At 37.6% G+C, this 12,804-nt stretch overlaps 1 protein-coding gene across 2 annotated transcripts in view; it reads left to right on the top strand.

Moving 5' to 3' along the window:
- sntg2 (syntrophin, gamma 2) overlaps positions 1-12,804 on the top strand; it is a 103,921-nt gene that overhangs the window by 53,808 nt on the left and 37,309 nt on the right. For both annotated transcript variants that reach the window (XM_029460734.1, XM_029460735.1), the window contains exons 10-11: positions 1,180-1,309; positions 3,846-3,884. In XM_029460734.1, the coding sequence (XP_029316594.1) occupies positions 1,180-1,309; positions 3,846-3,884 (169 nt within the window). The remainder of the gene's footprint in view (positions 1-1,179; positions 1,310-3,845; positions 3,885-12,804) is intronic.

Consider the following 12,804-nt stretch of genomic DNA (forward strand, 5'->3'; position numbering starts at 1 on the left):
TGTGAAAAAAAAGGATATATTTTTTTTTTTTGTGTGACTTTAAATTCAGTGTAATGAGTTTTGCTGTTAAAGGAGTAGTTTGACATTTTTGGGATTCAATACCTGCGGAGACATGGTTTTGTTCCGTCCTCCACTCAGCGTTGGGACCTGGGCTCTGCTGCTCTTAATCCAATCACCACGCTTCCTCCTCCGATGTTGATAAGCGTCTCTCTGTCATATGCCATACATGATCCAATAAAAAAGAAAGGTAGACGAAAAAGAGCAGAAACCAATTGAAAGACATTGTAAGGAGGAATAGATGGATACCACTCCTGTTAAATATGAAGCTCCTCCATATAAAACTGCTAATTGACATTTCCACACTTTGGTATTTGTATTGATTAAACAATTAAGATATGTAAATTAGTGATCTTTAGAGGTGCTGCCAAGTGGGTTTGGTTAAATTTAGGCAGATCAGGGCTAGCTGTCGTCCTATTATCTTGTCTTTATGCTAAGCTAAACTAACTGTCTCTAGCTTTATATTAACCGTACAGGACATGAGTGGTATCGATCTTCTCGGCTTACTCTCTTCCAGAAAGCGTATCAGCAGATTTCCCAACATGCTGAACTTTTCCTTTTAAGCTTTTGACTTCAGCTACAGCTTACAGTGCGTTCATGTGCACTCCCACACTGTTAAACACACACAGCTTCTTCTTTCCTTTAACTGGAGCCATTAGCTGAGCTCTCCTTTTTATCTTGTAGGGACATTAAATTAGAATCTAAAAACAGTTGTAACCCTACATAGAAAGGATGTGATTGGAGAAACTTTGTCACACAAATATGTACATTTGTACACTCCGTACGTATACACCTCACATAACGTAGTGACTACGTCCCGTTCAAATCGCGTTCTCTGTGTCACATTCGTTTTGGGAGTCACTGGCAAACCACCTATTCTCGTTGAGGGATAAGGGTTTAAAACTAGAAGTTCTACTAATGAACAAGTCTTACCATTGAAAGAGGTTGGTGTGATACAGTATGCTCAATAATTCAGTATGGCCCTCCAAGAATGTTATAAAAATTGAAATGACCCTTGATTGTAAAAAGGTTCTCCATCCCTGGCTGAAAGAAATAACGAGCAACATGTCTTTCAATCTTCTGCACGGCTCCTGTCTGATTTTGACCTCTATTTTCCTCCAGGTCCAACTGTTTTGAAGTCTTTGCCTTGGATGGAGCGAGCACCAGTATCCTTCAATTCTGCACTGCAGCAGAAAGCACCGACTGGCTCCAAGCAATATCTACAAATATCAATGACTTGACACAGGAGAATGTAAGTCCATCTGAACATGAGAGGCTTGCTTAGATCCACCAATGAGTCTTTATTAAAACACATGACTGCTCTGATCATTTTAAACACGTTAGAACATCTAGTAACTCAACGTTGGGATCATTTACCCACGTTTGGTCTTTTAAAGTCAATAACAGCATCTTAATAATGAAAACATAGAAAGGTAATAATTATGTTTCGCCCACCGTTGTAACACCACCTCTTTTTCACAGCCACATAGACGACAGTGAAGCATTGTTTTAATAGACCCTTCCTGTCAAGCACTCATTGAGTCACAGTGGCACCTCTCCCCTTCTGCTGACAAAAAAGAGCCTCTCTCATAACTAATGAATGACTGCAGAGTAGTCCTCTCTCTCTCTCTCTCTCTCTCTCTCTCTCTCTCTCTCTCTCTCTCTCTCTCTCTCTCTCTCTCTCTCTCTCCCATTTCCTCCTATTCTCACTTTGATTATCACACTGATGATGTGATGCGTTTGTGGTAAGGACGCAGACACACTGTATGCCCATGCTTGTCGATTACGCAGCTGCCTTTAAAAAAAGAGAGAAAAAAAAGTGATTAATTCATGCCTGCATCACCTAATTACGGACGTGGAGTGTGATTGCTAAATGGCCAATCAGGATGTAATTGTGTGCCCGCTTTGGGAGAGAGCGGAACTTTTGTTTTAATGACCTAAAACCTTTAAATAGGCTCTGTGACACCCTCGGGGTCCCTCATGTGTTCTTAATGTGGATGACTGTCATCTGGCAGGGTGGAGGACTGCTTGATGCTGTTTGATGTTCTTTTACAGAGACTAAAGCAGAAATAATTGGGCAGCTTGTTAGTGCCTAATTACATAAGGATTTTTTCAGGTGACAATTTACCTTCACTTTGTAACGGAGGTGAGGCGAGACGGGAGCAGCCGTCATGCTGAGTGTGATATGCTGACACAGCAGGGGGCCATCCAGTCTGACAATGTTTTGCACTACTTTACAAAACATTTTTATCATCACCTCCAAAAAAACATTATTTCTGAGACTAACTTAATATGTTCTTGAAGCCTCAAGGTGATTTTTACATTACATTACAAGTAACATCCTCTTTCTGTTGACTGAACAGCTTCTATTCAGTAACATGTTTTACAGTATGTTTAGCCATTTTATTTTATTTTAATTTAGCCTTTATTTATACAGGTAAGACATCTCATTGAGACACAGGGTCTCATTCTCAAGAACCTGATCAGATGGTAACAGTACCATACAAGTTACAGACTTACAGGACACTAAACACAGAGGCAACAGTCAAATAACACATCATAAAAACATTGTCATTGAAAAAGCAAAGCGCATTTTCAATGACAAGAAACAAAAACCAACAGCTGATTTCTCCAGATTTTTAAAAATGAGTTTAAAATGTCCCAGGAGTATCAAGCTTAAGTTCCTGCTGAAGCGTGTTCCAGGTTGAGGGGGCCGAGTATGATAAGGCCTTTTTTCCAAGTTGAGGGGATGGACAGAGTGATGTAGTTATTATTTGTGCATTACTTATTGTGAGGGTCAGGGGTCGCCAACCACCGGGCCGCAGACCAATACCGGGCCATGGGTCATTTGGTACAGGGCACGGCATTTTCTTTCATGCACCTATAAGCCCACAAGCTAAATGAGTAAAAAACAAACGTTGCTGGAGAGCTTCTTTGAAATGGGGGAAAGATCCAATGATGAGTCAGCAGAAGACTCCAACACTACCAAAAAACAGAAAGCTGTATTTAAAGGATTCATGGCATCAGGTGATTCACACGCTCCAAGCCCGCTCTGTAGAACATGTGAAGCCCTGGAACCTTCAGAACTGCTTCGCCACTTGGAGACCAAGCATCCTGCAGTAAAAGACAAGCTATTGGAGTTTGTTGAAAGAAAAAAACGTGAAGACGAAGGACAAGAGCAATTATTGAAGGCCACCACTTCAAATGTGTCTGCTCTGAGAGCATCGTTCTTAGTGCTAAAGCCTAGAAGCCCTTTACTATTTGTGAAGAGTTGATCCTGCCGGCTGCTGAGGACATTTGCCGTGAACTTTTAGGAGAGGCCACCGTTAAAAAGGCAGCACAGGTTCCTCTGTCGGCACCATAACGAGGTGAATTGATGAAATAGCAGAAGACATCGAGGCACAACTGTTAGAAGATTAATGAGTCACCGTGGTACGCAATCCAGGCAATAATGCTTATTATATTATATTATAATGTAAAAATAATATAAATAAAGTGCATAATATAAAATGAAATAATTATATTACATTATAAATGTAATAATTAAATATATGAAACATAGATGTTTGAATATTTGACGGAAAAATGTAAAACTGTTTCTTTGATTTACCTGCAGGTTTTGTCAAGGAGCAGCTAAATATATATAGATGATGTGTGTTTTGACTATTGTATGACTATCTTAACAATTTAATTCCAAGGTGTTTTAGGGGTCAGGATAGCTTTATGTATTACTAGTTTGTTGTAACTGTATATGTCACTGATTGTTGTTGTTTTTTATTATCTCACAGATAAAGATCATCAACAAATACTGCTCTTCAGATGACCAGGTATGCTCACACTGGCCTCACTTGACATACAAGTCCAACATATCTTTATAAAACCAGAAACAGACTGTATTTGCTGCACAGCAGTCACATTATATCGCTGCTAGCAGTTCTAACTAAATACACCTATATTTGATAGTGCTGGTAGAGATACAGACAATCAAATTACAGTACATATACAAATGCAGTACAGTGCATATACAGATGAAGTACAGTACATATACAAATGCAGTACAGTACATATACAGATGCAGTACAGTGCATATACAGATGCAGTACAGTACATATAGTACAGATGCAGTACAGTACATATACAGATGCAGTACAGTACATATAGTACAGATGCAGTACAGTACATATACAGATGCAGTACAGTACATATACAGATGCAGTACAGTACATATAGTACAGATGCAGTACAGTACATATACAGATGCAGTACAGTACATATAGTACAAATGCAGTACAGTACATATACAGATGCAGTACAGTACATATAGTACAGATGCAGTACAGTGCATATACAGATGCAGTACAGTACATATACAGATGCAGTACAGTACATATACAGATGCAGTACAGTACATATACAGATGCAGTACAGTACATATAGTACAGATGCAGTACAGTATATATACAGATGCAGTACAGTACATATAGTACAGATGCAGTACAGTACATATACAGATGCAGTACAGTACATATGCAGTACAGTACATATACAGATGCAGTACAGTACATATAGTACAGATGCAGTACAGTACATATACAGATGCAGTACAGTGCATATACAGATGCAGTACAGTACATATAGTACAGTACAGTACATATACAGATGCAGTACAGTACATATACAGATGCAGTACAGTACATATAGTACAGATGCAGTACAGTACATATACAGATGCAGTACAGTACATATAGTACAGATGCAGTACAGTACATATACAGATGCAGTACAGTACATATAGTACAGATGCAGTACAGTACATATACAGATGCAGTACAGTACATATAGTACAGATGCAGTACAGTGCATATACAGATGCAGTACAGTACATATAGTACAGATGCAGTACAGTACATATACTACAGATGCAGTACAGTACATATACAGATGCAGTACAGTACATATAGTACAGATGCAGTACAGTACATATACAGATGCAGTACAGTACATATAGTACAGATGCAGTACAGTACATATACAGATGCAGTACAGTACATATAGTACAGATGCAGTACAGTGCATATACAGATGCAGTACAGTACATATAGTACAGATGCAGTACAGTACATATACAGATGCAGTACAGTACATATACAGATGCAGTACAGTACATATAGTACAGATGCAGTACAGTACATATACAGATGCAGTACAGTACATATAGTACAGATGCAGTACAGTACATATACAGATGCAGTACAGTACATATACAGATGCAGTACAGTACATATAGTACAGATGCAGTACAGTACATATACAGATGCAGTACAGTACATATAGTACAAATGCAGTACAGTACATATACAGATGCAGTACAGTACATATAGTACAGATGCAGTACAGTGCATATACAGATGCAGTACAGTACATATACAGATGCAGTACAGTACATATACAGATGCAGTACAGTACATATACAGATGCAGTACAGTACATATAGTACAGATGCAGTACAGTATATATACAGATGCAGTACAGTACATATAGTACAGATGCAGTACAGTACATATACAGATGCAGTACAGTACATATACAGATGCAGTACAGTACATATAGTACAGATGCAGTACAGTACATATACAGATGCAGTACAGTGCATATACAGATGCAGTACAGTACATATAGTACAGTACAGTACATATACAGATGCAGTACAGTACATATACAGATGCAGTACAGTACATATAGTACAGATGCAGTACAGTACATATACAGATGCAGTACAGTACATATAGTACAGATGCAGTACAGTACATATACAGATGCAGTACAGTACATATAGTACAGATGCAGTACAGTACATATACAGATGCAGTACAGTACATATAGTACAGATGCAGTACAGTGCATATACAGATGCAGTACAGTACATATACAGATGCAGTACAGTACATATAGTACAGATGCAGTACAGTACATATACAGATGCAGTACAGTACATATACAGATGCAGTACAGTGCATATACAGATGCAGTACAGTACATATACAGATGCAGTACAGTACATATAGTACAGATGCAGTACAGTATATATACAGATGCAGTACAGTACATATAGTACAGATGCAGTACAGTGCATATACAGATGCAGTACAGTACATATACAGATGCAGTACAGTACATATAGTACAGATGCAGTACAGTACATATACAGATGCAGTACAGTGCATATACAGATGCAGTACAGTACATATACAGATGCAGTACGGTATATATAGTACAGATGCAGTACAGTACATATACAGATGCAGTACAGTACATATACAGATGCAGTACAGTACATATAGTACAGATGCAGTACAGTACATATACAGATGCAGTACAGTGCATATACAGATGCAGTACAGTACATATACAGATGCAGTACAGTACATATAGTACAGATGCAGTACAGTACATATACAGATGCAGTACAGTACATATAGTACAAATGCAGTACAGTACATATACAGATGCAGTACAGTACATATAGTACAGATGCAGTACAGTGCATATACAGATGCAGTACAGTACATATACAGATGCAGTACAGTACATATAGTACAAATGCAGTACAGTACATATACAGATGCAGTACAGTACATATACAGATGCAGTACAGTACATATACAGATGCAGTACAGTACATATAGTACAGATGCAGTACAGTACATATACAGATGCAGTACAGTACATATACAGATGCAGTACAGTGCATATACAGATGCAGTACAGTACATATACAGATGCAGTACAGTACATATAGTACAGATGCAGTACAGTATATATACAGATGCAGTACAGTACATATACAGATGCAGTACAGTACATATAGTACAGATGCAGTACAGTACATATACAGATGCAGTACAGTACATATAGTACAGATGCAGTACAGTACATATACAGATGCAGTACAGTACATATACAGATGCAGTACAGTACATATAGTACAGATGCAGTACAGTACATATACAGATGCAGTACAGTACATATAGTACAGATGCAGTACAGTGCATATACAGATGCAGTAAAGTGTATATACAGATGCAGTACAGTACATATAGTACAGATGCAGTACAGTACAGATGCAGTACAGTACATATACAGATGCAGTACAGTGCATATACATATGCAGTACAGTGCATATACAGATGCAGTACAGTACATATACAGATGCAGTACAGTGCATATACAGATGCAGTACAGTACATATACAGATACAGTACAGTACATATACAGATGCAGTACAGTACATATACAGATGCAGTACAGTGCATATACAGATGCAGTACAGTACATATACAGATGCAGTACAGTGCATATACAGATGCAGTACAGTACATATACAGATACAGTACATATACAGATGCATTACAGTACATATACAGATGCAGTACAGTGCATATACAGATGCAGTACAGTGCATATACAGATGCAGTACAGTACATATACAGATGCAGTACAGTACATATACAGATGCAGTACAGTGCATATACAGATGCAGTACAGTACATATACAGATACAGTACAGTACATATACAGATGCATTACAGTACATATACAGATACAGTACAGTACATATACAGATACAGTACAGTACATATACAGATGCAGTACAGTGCATATACAGATGCAGTACAGTACATATACAGATACAGTACAGTGCATATACAGATGCAGTACAGTACATATACATATACAGATACAGTACAGTACATATACAGATGCAGTACAGTGCATATACAGATGCAGTACAGTACATATACAGATGCAGTACAGTACATATACAGATGCAGTACAGTGCATATACAGATGCAGTACAGTACATATACAGATGAAGTACAGTGCATATACAGATGCAGTACAGTACATATACAGATGCAGTACAGTACATATACAGATGCAGTACAATGCATATACAGATGCAGTACATATACAGATACAATACAGTACATATACAGATGCAGTACAGTGCATATACAGATGCAGTACAGTACATATACAGATGCAGTACAGTACATATACATATGCAGTACAGTGCATATACAGATGCAGTACAGTGCATATACAGATGCAGTACAGTGCATTTACAGATGCAGTACAGTACATATAGTACATATGCAGTACAGTGCATATACAGATGCAGTACAGTACATATACAGATGCAATACAGTACATATACAGATGCAGTACAGTGCATATACAGATGCAGTACAGTACATATACAGATGCAGTACATATACAGATGCAGTACAGTACATATACAGATGCAGTACAGTACATATAGTACAGATGCAGTACAGTGCATATACAGATGCAGTAAAGTGTATATACAGATGCAGTACAGTACATATAGTACGGATGCAGTACAGTACATATAGTACAGATGCAGTACAGTACAGATGCAGTACAGTACATATACAGATGCAGTACAGTGCATATACATATGCAGTACAGTGCATATACAGATGCAGTACAGTACATATACAGATGCAGTACAGTGCATATACAGATGCAGTACAGTACATATACAGTACAGTACATATACAGATGCAGTACAGTACATATACAGATGCAGTACAGTGCATATACAGATGCAGTACAGTACATATACAGATGCAGTACAGTACATATACAGATACAGTACATATACAGATGCAGTACAGTGCATATACAGATGCAGTACAGTACATATACAGATGCAGTACAGTGCATATACAGATGCAGTACAGTACATATACAGATGCAGTACAGTGCATATACAGATGCAGTACAGTGCATATACAGATGCAGTACAGTACATATACAGATGCAGTACAGTACATATACAGATGCAGTACAGTGCATATACAGATGCAGTACAGTACATATACAGATGCAGTACAGTGCATATACAGATGCAGTACAGTACATATACAGATGCAGTACAGTACATATACAGATGCAGTACAATGCATATACAGATGCAGTACATATACAGATACAATACAGTACATATACAGATGCAGTACAGTGCATATACAGATGCAGTACAGTGCATATACAGATGCAGTACAGTACATATACAGATACAGTACAGTGCATATACAGATGCAGTACAGTACATATACATATACAGATACAGTACAGTACATATACAGATGCAGTACAGTGCATATACAGATGCAGTACAGTACATATACAGATGCAGTACAGTGCATATACAGATGCAGTACAGTACATATACAGATGCAGTACAGTGCATATACAGATGCAGTACAGTACATATACAGATGCAGTACAGTACATATACAGATGCAGTACAATGCATATACAGATGCAGTACATATACAGATACAATACAGTACATATACAGATGCAGTACAGTGCATATACAGATGCAGTACAGTACATATACAGATGCAGTACAGTACATATACATATGCAGTACAGTGCATATACAGATGCAGTACAGTGCATATACAGATGCAGTACAGTGCATTTACAGATGCAGTACAGTACATATAGTACATATGCAGTACAGTGCATATACAGATGCAGTACAGTGCATATACAGATGCAGTACAGTACATATACAGATGCAATACAGTACATATACAGATGCAGTACAGTGCATATACAGATGCAGTACAGTACATATACAGATGCAGTACAGTACATATACAGATGCATTACAGTACATATACAGATACAGTACAGTACATATACAGATGCAGTACAGTGCATATACAGATGCAGTACAGTACATATACAGATACAGTACAGTGCATATACAGATGCAGTACAGTACATATACATATACAGATACAGTACAGTACATATACAGATGCAGTACAGTGCATATACAGATGCAGTACAGTACATATACAGATGCAGTACAGTACATATACAGATGCAGTACAGTGCATATACAGATGCAGTACAGTACATATACAGATGCAGTACAGTGCATATACAGATGCAGTACAGTACATATACAGATGCAGTACAGTACATATACAGATGCAGTACAATGCATATACAGATGCAGTACATATACAGATACAATACAGTACATATACAGATGCAGTACAGTGCATATACAGATGCAGTACAGTACATATACAGATGCAGTACAGTACATATACATATGCAGTACAGTGCATATACAGATGCAGTACAGTGCATATACAGATGCAGTACAGTGCATTTACAGATGCAGTACAGTACATATAGTACATATGCAGTACAGTGCATATACAGATGCAGTACAGTGCATATACAGATGCAGTACAGTACATATACAGATGCAATACAGTACATATACAGATGCAGTACAGTGCATATACAGATGCAGTACAGTACATATACAGATGCAGTACAGTACATATACAGATGCAGTACAGTGCATATACAGATGCAGTACAGTACATATACGGATACAGTACAGTGCATATACAGATGCAGTACAGTACATATAATACATATGCAGTACAGTGCATATACAGATGCAGTACAGTGCATATACAGATGCAGTACAGTACATATACAGATGCAGTGCAGTACAGTACATATACAGATGCAGTACAGTGCATATACAGATGCAGTACAGTGCATATAGTACAGATGCAGTACAGTACATATACAGATGCAGTACAGTGCATATACTGATGCAGTACAGTACATATAGTACATATGCAGTACAGTGCATATACAGATGCAGTACAGTACATATACAGATGCAGTACAGTACATATACAGATGCAGTACAGTGCATATACAGATGCAGTACAGTGCATATAGTACAGATGCAGTACAGTACATATACAGATGCAGTACAGTGCATATACAGATGCAGTACAGTACATATACAGATGCAGTACAGTGCATATACAGATGCAGTACAGTACATATACAGATGCAGTACAGTGCATATACAGATGCAGTACAGTGCATATAGTACAGATGCAGTACAGTACATATACAGATGCAGTACAGTACATATAGTACAGATACAGTACATATACAGATGCAGTACAGTACATATACAGATGCAGTACAGTACATATAGTACAGATGCAGTATAGTACATATACAGATGTAGTACAGTACATATACAGATGCAGTACAGTATATATACAGATGCAGTACAGTACATATACAGATGCAGTACAGTATATATACAGATGAAGTACAGTACATATACAGATGCAGTACAGTATATATACAGATGCAGTACCGTACATATAGTACAGATGCAGTACAGTGCATATACAGATGCAGTACAGTGCATATACAGATGCAGTACAGTACATATACAGATGCAGTACAGTACATATAGTACAGATGCAGTACAGTACATATACAGATGCAGTACAGTACATATACAAATGCAGTACAGTACATATAGTACAGATGCAGTACAGTACATATACAGATGCAGTACAGTACATATAGTACAGATGCAGTACAGTGCATATACAGATTCGGTACAGTACATATACAGATGCAGTACAGTACATATACAGATGCAGTGCAGTACAGTACATATACAGATGCAGTACAGTGCATATACAGATGCAGTACAGTACATATACAGATGCACTACAGTACATATACAGATGCAGTACAGTACATATACAGATGCAGTACAGTACATATACAGATGCAGTGCAGTACAGTACATATACAGATGCAGTACAGTGCATATACAGATGCAGTACAGTGCATATAGTACAGATGCAGTACAGTACAAATACAGATGCAGTACAGTGCATATAGTACAGATGCAGTACAGTACATATACAGATGCAGTACAGTACATATACGGATACAGTACAGTGCATATACAGATGCAGTACAGTACATATAGTACATATGCAGTACAGTGCATATACAGATGCAGTACAGTGCATATACAGATGCAGTACAGTACATATACAGATGCAGTGCAGTACAGTACATATACAGATGCAGTACAGTGCATATACAGATGCAGTACAGTGCATATAGTACAGATGCAGTACAGTACATATACAGATGCAGTACAGTGCATATACAGATGCAGTACAGTACATATAGTACATATGCAGTACAGTGCATATACAGATGCAGTACAGTGCATATACAGATGCAGTACAGTACATATACAGATGCAGTACAGTGCATATACAGATGCAGTACAGTGCATATAGTACAGATGCAGTACAGTACATATACAGATGCAGTACAGTATATATAGTACAGATGCAGTACAGTACATATACAGATGCAATACAGTACATATACAGATGCAGTACAGTACATATAGTACAGATGCAGTACAGTACATATACAGATGTAGTACAGTACATATACAGATGCAGTACAGTGCATATACAGATGCAGTACAGTATATTTACAGATGCAGTACAGTACATATACAGATGCAGTACAGTACATATACAGATGCAGTACAGTATATATACAGATGCAGTACAGTACATATACAGATGCAGTACAGTATATATACAGATGCAGTACAGTACATATAGTACAGATGCAGTACAGTGCATATACAGATGCAGTACAGTGCATATACAGAAGCAGTACAGTACATATACAGATTCAGTACAGTACATATAGTACAGATGCAGTACAGTACAGATGCAGTACAGTACATATACAGATGCAGTACAGTACATATAGTACAGATGCAGTACAGTACATATACAGATGCAGTACAGTACATAT

Source organism: Cottoperca gobio, chromosome 22, assembly GCF_900634415.1.
Source record: "Cottoperca gobio chromosome 22, fCotGob3.1, whole genome shotgun sequence".
Lineage (NCBI taxonomy): Eukaryota > Metazoa > Chordata > Actinopteri > Perciformes > Bovichtidae > Cottoperca > Cottoperca gobio.